Source organism: Sander vitreus, chromosome 13 (assembly GCF_031162955.1).
Source record: "Sander vitreus isolate 19-12246 chromosome 13, sanVit1, whole genome shotgun sequence".
Taxonomy (NCBI): Eukaryota; Metazoa; Chordata; class Actinopteri; order Perciformes; family Percidae; genus Sander; species Sander vitreus.
The window spans coordinates 18774125-18795302 of NC_135867.1; the positions used below are offsets into that span (position 1 = coordinate 18774125).

The following is a 21178-nucleotide window of genomic DNA, read 5'->3' on the forward strand; positions in this document are numbered from 1 at the left end:
CAATATTGTTGGCTGATTGTTTAAAAAAATGACAGGAACATTATAAAAGCAGCACAAAGGTGAATCTAAGATTGTGCAACATTGCACTGCACATTCTGGATTACTCAAATGCTTTTAAATATGAATTTCTCTGAAGTGACATCTTTTTATCTATCTGATTACAATGGAATGGAGGGCCTTAAGCCAGTGTACTTCTGCATCTTTTTGATTATATACATGACTATTGTTGCTGAAAATGTTGTGTTAATCGGACTGGTCTATTGTGAAAAAACCCTGCATGAACCAATGTATTTTTTGCTGTGTAACTTGGCTGTGAATGGCCTGTATGGAAGCACTGCCTTACTGCCAGCCGTATTGAGCAACCTGCTGTTACACTCATATGAGATATCTTTACCGTTTTGTCAGACACAGATCTATGCCATACACACATATGCCATCACTGAATTCACAATTCTAGCAGCTATGAGTTATGACAGGTATGTGGCCGTTTGCTATCCACTGCTTTATCATTTAATCATGTCACAGAGAGTTGTTAAAATTATTGCTTTTACGTGGCTGTACCCCACGCTGGCATTTGTCATTGTTTTAATTTTCACTATTCGGCTGCGGTTTTGTGGGAGAACCATAGATGAGGTGTATTGTATTAATTACTCGCTGGTGAAACTTGCCTGTACAGATACATCTATTGTTAACGTAGTTGGCCTGCTATCTGTAGTTCTATATACACTTCCACAGATCATCATGATCTGTTTTTCATATGCACACATCCTGAGGATATGTGTACTGTCATTCAACAAATCCAAGCTCAAAGCCCTCCGGACTTGCACCCCACACCTGCTCGCAATAACAAACTACTCTATTGGGTGCTTTTTTGAAATAGCACAAAGTCGATTCAACATTAGTCACCTGCCTTACCGAAGCAAGTTGTTTTTATCTCTGTACTTTTCTTAATCTTAATTATTCTTAATCCGGTAATCTACGGTTTGAGTATTCAAATCATAAGGACACGACTGTTTAGGCTTTTTCGCAGGAAAAAGGAGCAAGTGACAAATAATATAGCCAAGAGGGCTGTTGATAAGGTGCATTCAAAGTGTGTTCTGCATGGTGCTGGGAGGGCTGATGCCTCTGGAAATACATGACCAACAGAATCTCCTGTCTCTCCATGATGTTTTATCAAATTTGCCCATCTCATTTTCTAAAACAAAACCAAAGAGAAAAACATTTTATTTTATCAGTTATGACAGGTGGGATTCTTGGAGTATTAGCAGACTGAAGCTCAGGCATTGTGCACATAATGTGCAGAGATTTAGTCAGTTTGTCTGTGATTCCTGTGATTGTAATACAGGAATGCTGAGACATATGTCTGTCATATGTGTAATTTATTCTTTTTGCTGAAATGAATATACCACTGGAACTTTAAGTCTTTCATGCATCGTTGTTCCTGCTCTAATATGACCATGTTTGTTTTAATTATATTGCAATGTTTTGGAAACAGCTATTTAATGTTTTATGTTTTAAAGGTCATTTCTTTTGTTATAACTGAAAGCTTGTGTAATTTAAACTAACATTTGCAATAATTAATAAAGCACACATTTTCCAGTCACTACTTGAGATTTTCCTATCATTCTTCCATTTTTTGCTTCCTCTATTTGTTATATTAATAAATATCAATCAGCAGAATTACAAAAAAGACACACATTTGATGAGGTTTTTTTATGAACTAAACACTTAAATTGTGCATTGGGTGTGAAACATAAAAGCATTTACTTACTAAGGAAATAAATTAGATTAATTTACTAGACAATGACAGTGCATAGTCAGACTACATGACTGATGTTTAGGTTCCTTATAGTTGAAATGATAATCTTCACGAACAATGAAAAACAAACATGTATTTGCCCAATACTGTGCTATAAATACAAAAACAATCGTATTGAATATTAATGTAGGACCTCTACTACTCTATTTCCAAAAAGAAGCATCAAAGTCTGCAATTTCAGCATAATTCTTTAGTTAGCCGTTAACAGGACAACTGGATCAATAATCTTATCACAAGACATGATGGCTATATACTGTAAAGGCCATTAATATGGTATAACATCTATAGAGAAATGAGAATTAACTATGTGCCCTTTATGTGCTGTATTCTATGTTGCTCTCTGTCTATTTGTGAAAGATTGTGCAGAGATAAACTGAACTAACTGGCACAGGAAAAATAAAGACACTATAGGACACTTGACACCTTTGCAATAGTCATATCAGTATATAACTATTTTTATGTGATTTCCTCTCATGCTTGTGCAAGTCAACTATTTTTGGTCTACAAAGTCATGTGTAAAAACATAAACTAAAGCCTAAAAGCTACTGTAGACTACATCCGCTCACACTGAATCTTCCCATCCAAATATTCCTGGTAACCATTGGCTGTCAATCAGGAAAAAGTTACAAATGCACACACATCCATACAATGAAACTATATGTGCAGGGCAAAAGAACCTGTATCAGACTGAGAAACACTAGATTATGTGCCCATGAAATATTTATTTAATTACCACAAAGGTGACGTTTCGAGCATCATGCTCTTCCTCAGACTCCAGGAATTCACTTACCTTCCTAGCATTTAAACATACTAATTCAAAGGCAATTTTGTGCTGATTCTGCAGTTTTAGCCTCGAATACAGCTGTAAATATCTTCATACAGTGATGTAAAAATGGATCCTGTGCTGGGAAGGTAAACATGTGTGTTTTTTACATTATGTGTCAGTAATATGTTTAGGTCAAACATGATGCAGTTGTACCGTCACTATTTTGTGTGTCTGGAGTGAACCTTACCTTACAGCACTGCAGCTCTCCACTGTTTTGAAGACGTCTTTTCTGCATCTTAAACCAGTAGAAATGAAAAGATTTATTCATGTTTCACGCTGACAGGTTTACTCAGTGTTTTTGGAAATACGAGATTCCATATTGGATATTTGTGTACATACTTACACTGTTTCCTGTGTTGATCCTCTTCTGTGTTACTCTTATATAATTTAACATATCCTACAGAATAACAATGCCTGAGGCTTCATATACACTGAGTGCATGTGTATTATATTTGCATATTATTTTCATCCTTTGTTGGGCTCCCTGGTAGAAGCAGTGTCTAAAAATAGTCATCTAAAATGTGATTATGAGAAAAAACATTTAACAATGGCTCTCACTTACAGTACGTGTGCCCATGCCATACTTTATTCAATAAAAAAGTAATGTAGCTACAATATGGCACACCTGTGCAATGTCAGTCAATTCCCAATGGCATGGTAACGTGTTTTAGTTATACAAAGCATGCTTGTACATTAAACACTTAATAAATACAGTTATTCCTCTTAACACTTAAAAAAAAACACATTGTGGTGGAGGAAGGGGTTGACACCAGTATTCTCCAGACTAAACGCACTTAGAAATACAAAACTGTTTTACAAACAATTAGGTAGACGGCATGCATACAAAAATAGACAACTATTCTGATCATTCCTTTGTAATTTACAAGTTCATTATTGCCAAGCATTATACTTTGTGCTCCTGTTTTGAGGAATAGCTTGCTTTCTGTCTTCCCTCGTCTCTCTTGGAAAAGTACAATGTACATTCACAATCACTGAGGCACAGCACTTGATTTACAGCTTGTATAAGTACCCCAAAACATTGTGTAGTCATTGTTGTTGTAGTAATGTAATATTATATACTGTATATATGCTGAACACTCTGTACACTCATAGAACAAACATACTCTTTAATCATACACACATGCATAACAAAATGTTGTGTACATCCAAAATAGCTTTTAATTCTTCCATCAGACCTTACTGAGCGGCTGTACACACTCCAGCATAATGTTCAAAACGATTCAATAGAAGCAAGGGTAGGCGGCCATGCATGTGAGCAATGAACTACAAAGATCTCCGACAAGTCTTTGACACGGACACAAAGTGCTTATTAAAGTGCCATAAACCCTGTTGTTTTATCAATGTTTTTAGCTTTTAGTAACAGCCCTCATCTTTAAAAGTGGAGAGGGACACCAAGTCTTTGTGCTCCTGCACGGTGAGTGAGGTTGAAGGAGCTGAAACAGGAAAAGAGATGTAGAGCCGAGCAGGTAAAGGGAGGTTTTTGGCGCCTTTTATCTCCAGCAAAGCAATGCCGGCTATGTGAGGCACAGGCAGAGGCGATACGTTTGAGGTTTAATCAATACACTGATCCTCCTTGCAGTCTACCCTAAAAAGCCCAATGACCGGTTTGTGTCTTGAAGAGGGACATTCTGTAAAGAGGTGAAGGTATCAATTAGTAATTAGCCACAAAAAAACACAGGTTTGGAGAGACACAAATGCACCAAACATGTTACCTTAAGTGAGCTGTGGAGGATCCGGAGGCGATGAAGCTTGTCATTGAGCAGGGGGTCATTGACTCGGCGGACAAATGAGCGCTTGTACTCCAGGCGGTTGGCTGATCTGTGGTCAGCTGATGAGGACAGACTGGTCTGCTCCAGAGCACGGTACAAATCTCCCAGCGAGTCTGCCTGCATCCTGCAGTCCCGTCCATGACCTGGCAAGAAGCACAAGCAATCATCAACAAAGATGACATTAAACTGAACTCAAGAATGAGATTCCTAATGATTCTTTTACAGTTAAATACAACTGCTTGCATACAGGGAATTCTTCTAAATTATCACCTTTTTTAAACTGAAGAAGAAATTTTAGAAGCTTTTGCAAAACAATCTTAGCAGTGAATCTCTACCATATGAAATTGTAGCTGCAGCCTCTCTCTGCCCACACATCCACACGAGCCTGGTGAAATGGCAGAGAGCTGAAGCTAAGTGTCTCGTGAAGGGACTCAAAAAAATAACAAGCTGAAAGTGCATGGTCAGTGGAATATCTTGAGTAACCAGGGGTCTCATTTATAAACGTGGCGTACGCACAAAATGGGGCTGAAAATGTGCGTATGCCACTTCCCACGCAAAGGTTGTGATTTATAAAAAACAAACTTGACGGGAGAATGTGCAGTCCTCCATGCAAACTCTGACCCATGCGTACGCACATTTTGGAGACAAAATAGGAATTGGTGACGCAGATGGTGAGGTGGTAAACTGAAGTCAGACTGCAGAATGTACATGTGGGAATAATGATTACTCTTAATATGTTTAAGTGTTGATGCCTCACGCACATTTCTTCACACCATATCATGAAGATTAAATCCAGCAGTGTTATTTGTACTTGTAGTGAGTTTTAATTGTTCCATAAACACCTCCAACTCATATCTTAAATCAAAACTCGTTCTTAATGTTTAATCTGCACTGTCTCACCGTCACAGAGTCCTCTACAGAGCGCAGGAGGAGATCGCCCGACTCCATGGAATACAGGATAGCATCAAATACCCTACCATTAGATAACTGCAGAACACAGTGTAAATAACTAAATATCTGTCTTTAAAACTGTGCATATATCATCAAATGTCAAAGTCTGGAAATAAAGCCGTTAAGCTCTCACGGAATCGTTACCCTTAATGTCCTCGTTATCGGTCCGAACTTTAATACTGTTCATAACAAAACCTGCATGAAGAAAAGTGTGTTTTCCTATTACACTTTCGTCTTCAAATTGTATCTCGGGTTGGGGGATACCACCAGTTGATGCTGTGATTTTGGCAAGGTGTCTACAATCACTCTAATTGTTGTAAACATATTTATACTGCGGTGACCCCCGTGCGTAATGCTGCATGTTGGCACTGCTGGCCCTGCAGGAGCTCTAACCCCCAATGGAAGAATTAGGAGAGAAACTTCAGGGACCATGACGATGACTGGCTAATATGCCGATTTAAATTCCCTAAAGCTGTGCTCTTGGATCTATGTATTGAATTGGTTCCAGTAGAGAGGGCAACGCGCCGGAACCGTGCCATCCCGGTCCATCCCGGTCCAAATACAGGTACTCGCCACTCTGGGGGCAACCGGCTGTTTCCTGAGGGAAATGTCAGACAGCTAAGTGTTTTTTTTATATATAAATATTATATATAATCTTCACCTTTATCACTAAGGCTTGTTTGGAAATAATTTATAGTTCTGTTAAATCTTATCATATAGTTCTGATATATGGAAGCTGTCCCAGAGTGCCGTAATGCCTGCCGTTTTGGAAGATATTACTAATAAAAGGTAGTCTATAGATCCGGTTTCCCTACACTGTGCGACAACAGGCCGAAATTATACCATTATACTGCCAGGGTCATTAACATACTTATCAGTATTCACAAGGTGCTTTGCATTGACTATTTATGGTTAAAAATGGGCGTGTACAGGGCGGGATAAGAGGCTGATCCACGTACGCACACTTGTAGGTAATCTGTGATTTATAAAGGGAACATTGCTTACAGGTGTGCGTACACATGGTTTTATAAATCTGACTTTTTTTTGGTGTACGCCATTTTTGGCTTTTGGGCGTACGTACACTTTTAGTAAGAATCCTACGCACTGTTTTATAAATGAGACCCCAGGACATTTTTCTGGAAACAGTTTCATGCTGCAAGTATCATATATAAAATTGCATTCATCCATTCATCCACAAGGCTGTTTTAGTTATTTGAGGTAAGTACTAATACCACACTGTAAAAATACTCCATTAAAAGCCCTGCTTTGAAAATGTTTAGTAAAAGTATGTAAGTATAATCAGGAAAAGATTATTTTATTATATAAAAGTATAATCAAAGAAATATGGCTCCTGTGATGGTTAAATTATTAGATCATTACTCATAATGTTTAAGCAGCATTTTAGCAATAATTTTATAAACTGCTTGGTAGTTTAATCTATAACAATGCATCATATTTTACAAGCTCTTAATATGTTTTTATGTAAAACCCTAATTGGTAAAGTAACTAGTAACTAAAAATATTTTCAATTATTATCATTATTCCATTATTAAAGGTCTTTCTAAAATGATCAATTCAACTTAGCCCAATTTATGTCTGAAATATTATTCCCATTTTTCTATATTTCCTTTTACGATTTGTGTTCCATAAAACTTCCATAGCTATAGCCTCTCCTCTTTCCTCAGACAATACAGTCTTCTTAACAGGTTTACAGGATGCACATTCCTACTCTTTCTAATACATCATTCTGTGGTAGTCTCTTCCTTATGGTATCTTCTACAGGGAAAACACTGGGTGCACAGCTCATACATTATTGTATTATTCTAATAAACTACCAGGGCCCCTCTTGTCTCCTGTTTACATACACTGCCCTCTGTTGGTATGATATGGACACTACACTAGTGCTCTGAATCTGTTAGTCGTCACTCTATTTTGTGTTTTGGAAGCAGGGTGGTACGTTCTGAAGCTTTGGGGCTGTGCTTTGAAATGTATCATGCTTTAATTCCTGCCTGTTTGTGATTCTTTCTTGTCTTAAGAGGCAGTGGTGAAGAGAGTGAACGGTAGAGCAATAGATAAATGAGGACAAGAAGAAAGGACCCTTAGGCACGTTTCTTTATCCTGTTCAGAATTCAACATTAAAATGGACTGAAAGGATTCCTCCTCACTTCACCATTCAAACACTGCCGAGAGGCACAATGAGAGAGAGAGAGAGAGAGAGAGAGAGAGAGAGAGAGAGAGAGAGAGAGAGAGAGAGAGAGAGAGAGAGAACTGTCAAGATAAATTAACTGTGGACTCTCAAATAAGACATTAAATTTCATCTCACTTAGGAACTGCCCTGGAGGTCTTCGAGGGACGGCAAATGGGCTTGCTTCAAATCCAATCCAAGAGATTAGCTCAAATACCCCTTCATCCACACCAAACTTCATGTACCAAATGTATTGATTTGAATTGATTTTTAAACTGGGTGTTATTTAACACTGTTGTTTACATAAAAGCAGATATTGTTGCACTCATTTTTCCATGCAAGACATAGAGATCCTTTTGACAGTAATCCATTAATTATTTTACAAGTGACTCAGCTTGGTTGGAAGCATGTCCTGTGCAGTTGGTTTATAATAAATATCAGCCAAATTTGTGTGTATATTTTTAAACACAAATACGTGGATACATATTTTTGTCAAATCCTAATTTCTAATTTTTCTAATTATCTGTGCTACTTCACATTCTTTTTAATAAATGGCTTAAATGCATAATTGAAATTTGTCAATTAATGTTGGTTGACATTATTATAATTTGAAAGGTCTAAGCTTGTGGTTCATTTAAAAATATGTAAAACACAGATGCTGTGTGTCTGACCGCTGCCTCTGGCCCGGTCCAGCTCGTAGTGATGGTGGTCTCTCTGATCCGATGCAGCGGCGGTGGCAGCCAGGATAGCATGTAGCCCGCTGTCCCTGGGTAGCGTGAAGCTGCGGGGTTTCCCTCCCGCATCTGAATCAATGCTGGACCTGAGGGGCAGAGGCAGGGCTCTGTATTGTTCTTGCAGCAGACTGCGCTGTGCGGGTAGGGTGGACTGCCTGCGGTACTCCATTGCAAGTTGGCCTCTATCCTCAGAAAGCAGGGTCTCCTCCACCGGAAACGTCTGGAGGTAGTGCATCCTCGCGTTGCTCTCCATCTGGTCCTGCCAGGACTTTCGGTGGATGTTCGTCTTCTGCCCGGGGGAGACGCCGTTTTTGTTGCTGCTGCTGCCGTCCTGAGGCTCAGAGTGGAACTCGTCATGAGAGGAGCGGGACTGGAACGTGTCGGAGGAGGAGAGGTGGCCCCGTTTCGGTTCCAGGTAGGGACTCACCTAAACACAAGGTTAGCAAGTAAAAAAAGAGAAGTTTGCTACATATCTATACTTAACTACTGGCTGACAGACTCACTGAGGATGCTCTGGGATAGGTGTCATAAGGTGGTGGCGGACTGTCCTGTTTTGGCATCGAGGGCATCTCCATGTCCTCATGATCACTCTCACTCCAGTAATCTGTCACGAACAAACATATTGAGTCATGTTCTTTTATTTCCATAGCAGACAAGCTTTTTAAAGCATAAATTACAATCTTCCCACCTGCACTTTAGTAGCTGATTTTAGAGAGGCTGAGGTTCTTCATGGCTTTTGAGGCTTTAGTTACATGTTTGTAGTTGATACAAATAATAGATATTTACAATTTATGATAGGTTTAGCTTTTGAACTGCTGCGTCAGGTCAGAAAGATCAGCTCTGCCGATTAATGAGTTGTTCTGACAGGTGTAGCTGCAGTGTAGGTGTAGTGTAGGAGTGATTTAGGTCCAGGTCTGACTAACTTTTGAGGCTGAATATGGAGACAGATGACTAATGATGTAAGAACTTCCTGGTGTAACTTCTGGAGGTGTTAAGGGTCTAATTTAGCAACTTGTCTGGTAAGGAAGAAGCCCCCTCTTCATAAAACCAACGGCAAACCGGATCTCGCCCACCCACCATTGCAAGGTTTCTATGTAGGCTCCTCTAAATAGAACAAGGGTTGGTTAAATCATTTTCTGTCCATTTGTGAGATGCTAAAGAACACCAGAATATGAAAATAACAAGCACGCCTTCAGCCCCTAAAAATAGCATTTATATTCAGCACAAAGCAGAGACGTTAGAATCAGATGTGAAGCGAAACCGGGGAGATGAGTTGAAAAAGCCACTGATGTAGAACTAAGATTTATTTATTGAATTCTCAGTTTCTCATGTTTTGCAGCATATATGAGATGAAGTTGAAAGAGCAGATGGAAAAGTGATGGAAAATTATTGCTTTGAACCTGTGATATGGAATTAAAACCTTGCCAAATGAAGACTAGGCCAAATAATTATCCATGCGTTCGTCATTAATTATTTATATATGATTTCTCAATCATGGTGTTTTATATAAGTGTTGACCAGTGACCTGTAACGGAAACGGAGAATCCTTTGCAGCACCGTGAACAGTCTGTGACTAATCTCACCTTGGTCCTGGCGAATTTTCTCCTGCTCGGAGTAGCCTGCCACTGCCATACTGAGACGACTCAGCCACCTGTGGGGGAGAATAACAGTCATGACGCACAGCAGCTTGACATCCAATAAAACATCTTGTGCTGTGTGTGTGTACAGTATGTGTGTCCCTTTTTGACCAATCACCTTACAAAACTGCTCTGTTCAAGGAGAGTGGGCAGTCTGGTACAGGGATTCAATTTCCGGCCAGCAGGGGTATAAATGTGGTTGCAGATGTGCGATTGGGGGAGTTTACAGCATGACTATCACAGTCTCATTAACTCACCGGGACATGTCGTCTACATTTTCCGCTGCAAAGTAGAAGGTCTTTATCTTCGGATGGCAAGCCTTGAAAGCACTGAAAGAGAACCGATGGTATATTTAATCATATGTAAGCACAAGAACGGGGATGTAAAGCGCACATTAACATATAAATACGGAACACTGCCGAGGTACACACACACACACACACACACACACACATTAATTCAGACTGACACAAAAACAGCAAGACTCTGCATCATAAGATAAACAGCTCTGCTTATTTCCAGGAGCTGTATGTAAGTCTGAGTCTCATTAAGTGTGTGTGAATGTGCATGCATTTTCTGGCATTTAACTTATTAGTGCTAACAGCTATTTGCCACAAAGTATACTCTGTAAAATAGCACGTTCATTATTTAAACTGTATTGAACTGTCTATGTGTAATTTGCAAGATTGTTCTTTGGTTTCTTAGAAATTGAATCTTTAAAAGCAAGATGTGTTCTTTATTCATAACCAGATCAGACTTAACAACTGGTGATCTAAAGATTTTAATATTTCGCTTGTCCTTAAAAACGTCTACATCTACTAGCTATAAAGGTTCCTGTAGAGTTTTCCTTTTATCTCTGGTAGCGCTATGGAGCTGTTCTTCTTTCCTGCAACTGCATGCGCAATAAATTGAATTTAAAATACCTTACAAAATGAGCTTTGCAAATGTTTTATGCATTCAACACATTTGTTCTTAAGGATACTATGGGTATATTGTAATACGGGTTGGGAAGTAACGCTGAATATGCATATCTCTACTATGTTACAACCTCTCCATTTTACTAAACCTTCTCCATCAACATTCATTCTCAACAAATGATCAGCCCTCCCTCTAGATACTGCCCTCAGGTCCAAAAAGGACAACATCATTGTCTTAGAATTAGTTAAAATATCACTGATGAAATGTGATCTACGCACTTCTTGTTTTACATTTTTTGTCTACTTACTTTTTATAGATATATTTTATAACATTATTGCATCATGTATTGGTAATTTCAGTCTTCTGCATCCACTACTATTAGCACTGCCGCTACATAATCTATATCAGTTGTTTAATCATAATCACAGATTTGCGTTAAAATCCTATACAAAACATAATAAATGTGCCATAAATGTGTGCATTTGCTGTCCTGTCAGCATACTAAAATGCTGCTGGTGCAATGTGCATGTGCATTTTGGTTGTGAGTCAAGCGTCCTCTTTAAATTGTCCGTTTTGCATGGTCAGTCCCCTAAATTATTCAATATATATGCCAATGTTTTTCCTGCCAAGAACCATTTTGCACAAGGTTACCTCTGCACCGATAATACATTTGTAGGATTTGATATCACTATGCAACATGACTCTGCTGTCAGCTTTGTGAATTATATTCAAGAAATGTGTACCTATGTTTCGTCCAATTTTGAGGCTAAACAGAAAAGCAATGCAAATCTAAGGAGCTTGATCCTTGATCAGTACTCACTACTTCCTTCTGCATTCAGTGGCACGATCGATCTTGAACTCTGGAAGACTGACAAAGCCCTCTGCCTTCTCATCCTGCGACGAGCAGCAAAAGCAGAGTTAAATCAAAGCGCCACATAATGAATAATGGCTTAATAGTGTGTATTGCTCTTTTGGAAAAACATCATATTCACCTCCTCATTCATGTACCAGTACAGGCATGTGTCTTTCAGTATAAACCAGTACTTCTTCCACTTCTGCGAAAAATAGGTTTTAGCATCCTTCTTTTTCCACAGCCAGCCCTCACAGTCCCCCTGACCCAAGTCTCTGCAGGAAATCCGCCGCTTGCTGATTGAAGACATAGGACTTCCAGCTGCAGGCGCCAGCAAGGGAGCAGAACAGACAAAGGTTTCAGAAAACACTCCTCGAAAAACACCGTGTCTGGGTATGAGTACATTTGAGCACTCAAGTAAATGCTCGTACCTTTACTCTTCTTCTTTGACCTTGACATCAGTGAGGATCGTTCAAACACCTGCATAGTAAACAACAATGATGTCATGCAGAGTTTCTGAAATACTGTACAGGGGACAAAATGTATTTCTGCAGTTGAATAACATGAAGAAGCCGTGAATGTTTAAATGTTAAACCGCCCATATTATGCTCATTTTCAGGTTCATAATTGTATTTTAAGGTTGTACCAGAATAGGTTTACATGGTTTAATTTTCAAAAAACACCTTATTTTTGTTGTACTGCACAGCTCTCTCTCACTGCTGCAGATCCTCTTTCCACCTGGTCTCTGTTTTAGCTACAGAGTGAGACCTCTTTTCTTCTTCTTCTTCTGTACTATCTTTGATTGCACTGCACATGCAGTAGCTCAGATGTAGATCATGTCAGCTAGCTAGCTCCATAGACAGTAAAAGAAAGGCCGTTTCTCCAACTTCGGTCAGTTACAAGGCAGGATTATCTGGGAAGTTCTAAATGAGGGCGCACATGTAAGTAGTTCTTTTGGAGATTATGGTGAACTTGTGTGTGTTGTAGCAGTGCTTTGCTATGGAGAACGAGGTAGCATGCTAGCGTTAGCGTTAGCATGCTAACGCTACGAGCTAACGGTTGCGGTTAGCCAGCACGTTTCGGCTTGTGACGTCACAAGCCGTGCCGATTTTGAACAGCTCACCCAGAGACTGAAGGCAGGACACATTCAGAAACCGTATCTCACTCAAAACAGCATGGATGGATTTTTTTCAAAGTTGGTATGCGTGTGGAAGCACCAGAGACACAAAAGAACACCCCAAATCCCAGAAAATGTGTTTTTTTCATAATATGGGCACTTTAATGCTTGTAGAAATGCAATGAGATGAGAAGTTGCCTTGTCTATTACTAATGTCTGTATTTGATTGTTATATATTGTTGTTTAATAAAGTTTGTTAAAAAAAATGCTCCTGCTTCTACGCTAGCATACAACAACAACAAAAATAGATTTTCACAGACATAAGGGACTGACATGGTAAAGGGAGGCAGAGTCAGAGCTGGATGTGGACAGGGAGACTTCCATCTGGAGGGCGGGGACAAGCGTGTACTGGGTGGGGCTGCCTCCTCGCTCCGTCTTCCTCCTGTTTTGACTCAGGCTGCGTCCCAGCAGAAACTCCTCCCCCGGGGTTTTATCTTCACTCGCAAAACGAAGCAGGGAATTCTCTGTAGGGACACAACAAAGGCAAACTCAATGCTACACACACTTTACTTTAAAAATCTATCATTTACATATTAAATGCCCTGAACAGTTCAACAGAATGCTTCTGAATTACAAGATGCTGCTCCATTTTAGTAAGATAATTTGTCAATTACCTCCTTCCATCTAGACTATGGACTTATAACCACATATTAGTTGCTACAATAGTTTATGTCACAACATTGATCATAAACTTTTATGTAATCTACTTTAAGACCAGTCAGTTTAACGATGTCCTTGTCTGAGATCAGTGAATGCTGACGTTTCAAAAGACTACCTACAGAAGAATGCCGTTTTCGGAAAGGAAGCCTTCAAAACTTCCAAATACTGTCTTATGTAGATAAATATAGCACAATCTGGTTTTTTTTAAAGCCAAAGGAGCAACATATCACCAACAATCCCCAGAGGAAGCAAACACATCACTCAAGTCTTTCTTTGAGACTGAAACAAAGCAATTCAGTCTCCTCCCACTCTATTTACCACCTAGCTCAACAGTCAGCAACACAATGTGAAAATCTCCAGATATATCTCTATAGTTGCCAAAGCAACAGAGAGAAACGACAAAGCTGAGAGTGAGAAAGAGAGGGATGAAGGGGAAAAAAGAGCAGTGCTAGATTGTGAACACATGGAGGAGATAGAGGCATGAACAGATATGCAGCATGTTATCAGTTTTGACAGGCCAGCTCATCCTTCTACTTTTTGGCTCGGAGATCTAAGAGAGTGAGGATATTATGAGATATCCACCCACTCACCTCAGCTCCCTCTGTCCCTCTCCGTGTCCCTCCTTTCTCTGCCTCCCTTCCTTTTTCTCTCTCCCACTGCCTCCCACTCACCTCTCCTGCTCTCTCTCTTCAGCTTGGCCAGGTCTTCGTTGTCTCCCACCCAGTTGTATTCTACCGGCATTGAGATGGGCCTGAGCCTGCCTGGAGCAAGGAGGCGCATGGAACGTCAATATTACACAGCTGCCCACACACACATCAAACAGCCGCAAGACGTCTCAAAAAAATCTCAAAAGAATACAAACGTCACATTCGCAGGGCTTTGAGCTCTTGGCTCTCACGATTACAGCAGCGAGGTTTCGGATGAGGCAGAGGTCTTACCATAGGTGGGAGTGCTTCCCCTGCGGACTGATGACACCTCTTGGTTCTGGTCATACTCGTAACAGTACAGTATTGCATCTTCCTCCACAAGAGGAAATCTCCGCCGACACTCTTGGTCCAGGTAGGAGTTTGGTGACTCAGATCCCTCTGAGACATGGACATCCGATTGAGGCTCGTCACCCAACAGATTTCCCTTGTCATCTCTGTGGTAACGGAAAGCAGGAAGTCATTTAAATATCAGTGAAGATCTGGACTAATATGAGAGTAAAGAAGAAGCAATGCCATCATTAGAATGTACTGTAGGATTAATACGTGTAAACTCTTAAAAAAAAACGGCCAGGTTTGTAGTTTGAAAGATAAGGCTGGCTATATTCTATAGATTTGTTGACAACAAATCCCATGAATAGCCCAAAACCAACAATGTGTTAGTCCGTCTCTCAATATTGGCTCACTTCTCCAGCCTGTCCGTGGCTCTCAGCCCCAAGCCCATTCAAAAAACACTTGCAAAGCCAACTTTTTTACCCATGCATTGTTTACATCCATATTTGCTAGCTACAGTAGCTGTCTTCTTCTTCACTGCCTTTGTGGGTGCAATGCTACACTTCTTTGTGTGTCACCGACTGTCAGTCAGTGGAGTACTATGAACTATGAAATAGCATGAATGTGTATGGAGTGTGCTCGTTTGTGTGTCCTTGTGCGTGAGCAGGATACAAAGTTTAGAACCGAAACGCCATAATATTTTCCTGTATCTGTGTCACGTGGGTTTCGCCACTGCCACCCCTCTTAAGGAGACTAGCGGCAGGTCCCAAGTGTTTTGGGACCTGTGAATGGGAGAAGTCAATATGAACACACATTATGACCGATTCTTTCGCCCTGTGGTTACCAAAGTAAATATTGGACCCATTTTTTACAACCCACATAACTCCCGAACATTCTGACACTAAAATGGCATTTTCCAGACGGACAAATCAGGAGAAAATTAACTTTGTTCGAGACCTGTTTCTTTCACAGGAACAAACTCTCGCGAGATCTGGCAACAGCTAATGTCATCTATCAGTTGCAAACGGCCTAACAAACCTCATTTCCGTAATGCTAAGTATTTCTTTAGCTATGCAAATACCTAGCAAAAGAAAATATTAATAATTTATGCATTTAGGAGACAGGAAGTGTGTACCGTTTTATACCATTGGCGCACCGTGTAATGCGCTCTCTTTAGTTACAGAGAATCTTTGATACAAACAAAACGGGGTCCCACTTGTAAAAACATTGCTCCACAGCACTACTAGTGGTCAAAAACTCCACAGGGTACCTGTATTTGGTAAAGCGTGCACGTGTTAGTTCACCTGGGGGTGTAGGGTTCTGCTGGAGGAGGGGGGATGTAGAGGTCCTGCAGGGCACAGCTATTCCTCCTGGATGGAGTACTTAAAGTGCTGGTAGGCGTGGCGACACTGCTGCTGGGGCTCTGTGGGAAGATTGGCTGTGTGAGTGAGTGAGCGTGTGTGTATGTGTGAACATGTGCGAAAGAGAGAGAGACAGGCAGACAGAGAGAGAGAGAGAGAGAGAGAGAGAGGGAGAGGAACAGTTACAGGGATTGACACATAGAAATTTTGGAGTTCACAGCAGTCCAGTCAGTTAGTCAGTCAGTGACCATTTGTTCAGTTCAGACTGTGCTGCTGAGCATCTCAACCGTGAAATGAGCAGTGTACTGTACGTTTCGGATGCTCCAGTTCTAACTAGTGCAGACAAGAAGACGGGTTGGTGTGCAGTCTCGTTGTCCCTTTCATTCAGGTCAAGGAAAATCTGGTCACAGCCTACATAGTCTGTTAAAACAGTACATGGAAATAGATTGCTCCTTGTTTATTCATTATGGCTTCATAACAGTATATGTATCTAATACCTTTTTCCTTTTTTACCTTCTAGTCACATTATGATATCAATCAACTTAGCTTAAATAGTGAGAGAGATCCAATCACAATATGCCAGTTTTGCAGTGATAAAACATGGACTTCCAAAAAACTTTGGAAGAAGAACTGACATTATTTCAACATTAGAATACTAATGTGTCACTGCTCAAACTATGCTAATATGTTGTGTAACTCACAGCTGACTAATATCTGAGATGTATTATGGGGAGATGTGCTTCATCATAAGACCATTATGTGTGTCAGAGCTACTGCAGGGCTTCAACAGCACACTGCTCTTTTTAATAACTCAACAGACTACCTTGACATTGTTAATTTGAGTCACATTTTCAGAGTGTTCTTTTTTGTCTCTTCTGTCCTTAAAAATGCCAGCAGGAGAGCAAATTTGATTTATGTGGAGAAGAAGAAGAATGAGAGTGTGATGTGAAGGGGGAGGAGGCTGTGCAGGACTGCGCTTCAGGGCCTCGAGGGGGAGAAAACATTTTCTCTGGCCTAGGACTCAAAGAAAGGCTGGGCTACATTAATACACATCCCTCTCATTTCCACCCATTCTGGCTCAGGCACACGATCCTAATAATGTGGTTGCTTTGGCCAAAGTAGGACAACAGATGCCACTAAGGTCAACTTGTGAATGAATGATGCTGGAATGTCCAACCAATTAGACCAATCCAAAGAAGGTGGATGCAATAAAAAAAAAAACTGCACAATACTGTGCAAAGTCCATAGCAACGATATATCTCTAAAAATTATACCTTTTACAAAGTTAATGTTTGCTTCAGTGATCTTGTTTTAGATGACATCCTGTTGTAAAAGCGCTACTTTAATTCAACGTCATTCTCACTTTGTACTCTTACATTTTGGTAATTTATGGGCTGGTCCAGGATTTTGGTGTCTAATGTCCAGGGTCTGTGCAGTCTCATTTTGAACAGACAGAAGCACAGAGATATACACATACAAATACATATCTGCACACAAATAGGCATGCACAAATATATCTGCGGAGGATGAAAGCAGTCATCATACTTGCAGAGCCAAGGGTTTCCATCTCATGTTCTTGAGCAGAGCAGGGGTTGACGTGAGTGTGCTCTGTGGGCGTTTCTTCAGCGTCAGGGTGACACCTGCAGGGTCCCCACGCAGCAAGTTCACCAAGTTCTTCAGCTGCCAGCCCACCTAGCAAACAACAATAGCATGATAAGGGTTTCCTCACACAGGCATCCCCATGACTCAGACTACAGAGATAATAAGCTGATATTTCAATATAAACATCCAGTTAATGAATAGTACACATGATTTGGATGTTTTTTCTTTATGCCTAACCCACGTCTGTGTTGTTATGGCCGTTATTTTAATAATACACGCAACCTGATGGTTGGAAACTGCGGCACAGCCTCTTAGGTTCATGTTGACGAAGATGGTAAATGCAAAGTTGGATGCCAAAGGGCATCTTGTACACCTCCGGTGATATCAATCACTGTCATGATGTGGTAAGCCCTGATGCTGTGTGTTATGAACAGCTGCATGCCTTGTAAATAGTCTTTAACCCAGTTTTGATGACACTTGGCACAAGAAACATCCCTCCCAGAGAAACACAGTCTGCAGCTGAACCAAATATGCCTGGTCCAGTTTGGGGAGGAAATATCCTCTCTTGCTTGGCTGACTGCACCGGGTTTCAGTACATCTTGCGTATTTCAAGCATCCTGAGAAAACGGGCATTTTTTAGCCACTGACCTACCAATCACTTTGTTCCTTTCCAAGTAATTTTTCACCTTGACAGCCACTACACAGAAATGTATCACACCGAAAGTGCATTAAAGAGATAGACAGGCTGAAACAGACACGTTTATACTCCAAAGCATGCTTTATTCTATGATAAAAAAAGATTGTTTTGCTGTGTCTGGCCCAAAAAATGTGTTTATTTAAAGCAGTGAGATGATTTGCTGTATGCTGTTTGATGTAGCTTTTTTCTCTAACTAGCTACTGCGTTGCCTTGGTAAAGAAATGTCTGCTTTAAGGTGTTTCTTATAAACTGTCATGTCACTGGTTTCTTCTTTTTGTCTCATTTCCTTTAGGGGATTCTTGTAACACTCTCCAGTGTTAAAATGTACTGTCCCTTTTTCATGTGTGTGAAACCTTCCCCATTTATTGACCTGCACCAGAAATTCAATCTATTCTTGCTGCCTGAAGTTATTTATGTCTGACATGCTGCCTTATTCTTTTTACAGCCTTTCAATCTTGTGCACAATAGCACCACATAATTTGCCATTTCTTTAGGTTATTCTACATGTGTCATAACACTTACAATTTTAATCACAAGGCCGCTTTTGCCTCAGAGGATTTTTCCTTCATTACTTTCCTTCATTACTTTCCTTTGGTTGATGTAACTCCTTTGCCTCAGCAGCCATTGTTATGGTTCTCGTGGAGAAGGATGTTACAATCCAGTGAACTTTGTTCTGTGTGTTACTGCTGGACATCTCCCAGCTGCATTAATTATAGATCCCTGAACTGTTTCAAGCATCTCTTCTTTTTATTAGTTGTTTTTTTTTTTAACCTTGATGTTTGTCTCTCGAGCCTGAAGATAGTCTTCCTTGCTTTAGTGTTAAGACCTTTTCAGTACTTTTCTGTCCTCTGGTTTCTAAAGTTCTTGTAAGAAGAGATGGTGTAAGGAATCCTCCCACCACAGATACATCTAGTTCAATGCAGCATCGCCTTGTTTCTCCAAAGGTTTCATCGTGGCTAATGCCTGCCCCCCCCTCCCCCCCCAACGCAATGGGATGTTCATGAACAAAAGACCCCCACCACAAATTTGTTCTTCACTATAGTCACACTAAACTAAATGATTTGACAGTATTTAAGCTGGTTATGGCAGTCATTACGAGTGACAGTGCGGTTTTGGATAAGCCGGCACGTCAACTACATACTGCCATCACTGAGTTGTCAAACTCATTCAGCTGCTGCCCCTCTTTTTAGCAACAGCCGCAGCAAGATCTTTCATTCACCATCACCTCCATGGCAGCATCCACCTATGAGTTCCATACTATGTACTAATAATAAACACTAAATACAACAATCTAATCTTCATTTTATACTTTTTTCCAGGTAATACACAATAACTTAACAAACATGAGAGGACACAAGACATTCCAACTGATGTCACTCAAGCTGTACATTTTAAACGCTGCTGCCAATCAATCAAAGAAAGCAAAATGCTTCATGAAATGCACAGGTGTAATTAATATCATAAATCAAAACCCTGATATTGTGCATGCATGGCCTAGTGACTCATCCATCCATCCATCCATCTTCATCCGCTTATCCGGGGTCGGGTCGCGGGGGTAGCAGCTCTAGCAGGGGACCCCAAACTTCCCTTTCCCGGGCCACATTAACCAGCTCCGACTGGGGGATCCCGAGGCGTTCCCAGGCCAGGTTAGAGATATAATCCCTCCACCTAGTCCTGGGTCTCCCCCGAGGCCTCCTCCCAGCTGGACGTGCCTGGAACACCTCCCTAGGGAGGCGCCCAGGGGGCATCCTTACCAGATGCCCGAACCACCTCAACTGGCTCCTTTCGACGCAAAGGAGCAGCGGCTCTACTCCGAGCTCCTCACGGATAACTGAGCTTCTCACCCTATCTCTAAGGGAGACGCCAGCTACCCTCCTGAGGAAACCCATTTCGGCCGCTTGTACCCTGGATCTTGTTCTTTCGGTCATGACCCAGCCTTCATGACCATAGGTGAGGGTAGGAACAAAAACTGACCGGTAGATCGAGAGCTTTGCCTTCTGGCTCAGCTCTCTTTTCGTCACAACGGTGCGATAAATTGAATGTAATACCGCACCTGCTGTGCCGATTCTCCGACCAATCTCCCGCTCCATTGTCCCCTCACTCACGAACAAGACCCCAAGGTACTTGAACTCCTTCACTTGGGGTAAGGACTCATTCCCTACCTGGAGAAAGCACTCCATCGGTTTCCTGCTGAGAACCATGGCCTCCGATTTAGAGGTGCTGATCCTCATCCCAGCCGCTTCACACTCGGCTGCGAACCGATCCAGTGAGTGCTGAAGGTCACAGGCCGATGATGCCATCAGGACCACATCATCTGCAAAAAGCAGCGATGAGATCCCCAGCCCACCGAACTGCAACCCCTCTCCACCCCGACTACGCCTCGATATCCTGTCCATAAATACTACAAACAGGATTGGTGACAAAGCGCAGCCCTGGCGGAGGCCAACTCTCACCTGAAACGAGTCCGACTTACTGCCGAGAACCCGGACACAGCTCTCGCTTTGGTCGTACAGAGATTGATGGCCCTGAGAAGGGACCCTCACCCCGTACTCCGCAGCACCTCCCACAGTATCTCCCGGGGCACCCGGTCATACGCCTTCTCCAGATCCACAAAACACATGTAGACTGGTTGGGCATACTCCCAGGCTCCCTCCAGGATCCTTGCGAGAGTAAAGATCTGGTCCGTTGTTCCACGACCAGGACGGAATCCGCATTGTTCCTCTTCAACCTGAGATTCGACTATCGACCGAACCCTCCTTTCCAGCACCTTCGAGTAGACTTTACCGGGGAGGCTGAGAAGTGTGATACCCCTGTAATTGGCACACACCCTCTGGTCCCCCTTTTTAAAAAGGGGAACCACCACCCTGGTCTGCCACTCCTTAGGCACCGTCCCAGACTTCCACGCAATGTTGAAGAGGCGTGTCAACCAAGACAACCCCTCCACACCCAGAGCTTTAAGCATTTCTGGACGGATCTCATCAATTCCTGGGGCTT

The 21178-nt window shown here is 41.4% G+C and overlaps 2 protein-coding genes across 2 annotated transcripts in view; one reads left to right on the plus strand and one right to left on the minus strand.

Annotated features, from left to right (window-relative positions):
* The first annotated feature begins 108 nt into the window (after positions 1–108).
* On the plus strand, positions 109–1139 carry LOC144527317 (olfactory receptor 52Z1P-like). The gene is given in 2 exon segments (XM_078265229.1): positions 109–943; positions 946–1139. Coding segments are annotated over 2 exon segments (1029 nt in total).
* Positions 1140–4246: 3107 nt separating this feature from the next.
* Positions 4247–21178, minus strand: part of LOC144528256 (connector enhancer of kinase suppressor of ras 2-like) — a 31523-nt gene continuing 14591 nt past the window's right edge. The window contains exons 9-22 of the mRNA XM_078266743.1: positions 17431–17577; positions 15829–15962; positions 14486–14688; positions 14219–14308; positions 13161–13351; positions 12142–12190; positions 11853–12031; positions 11681–11754; positions 10200–10271; positions 9889–9956; positions 8809–8909; positions 8243–8732; positions 4379–4578; positions 4247–4294 (exon numbers count right to left, since the gene is read on the minus strand). Coding sequence (XP_078122869.1) covers positions 4247–4294; positions 4379–4578; positions 8243–8732; positions 8809–8909; positions 9889–9956; positions 10200–10271; positions 11681–11754; positions 11853–12031; positions 12142–12190; positions 13161–13351; positions 14219–14308; positions 14486–14688; positions 15829–15962; positions 17431–17577 — 2046 coding nt within the window. The remainder of the gene's footprint in view (positions 4295–4378; positions 4579–8242; positions 8733–8808; positions 8910–9888; positions 9957–10199; positions 10272–11680; positions 11755–11852; positions 12032–12141; positions 12191–13160; positions 13352–14218; positions 14309–14485; positions 14689–15828; positions 15963–17430; positions 17578–21178) is intronic.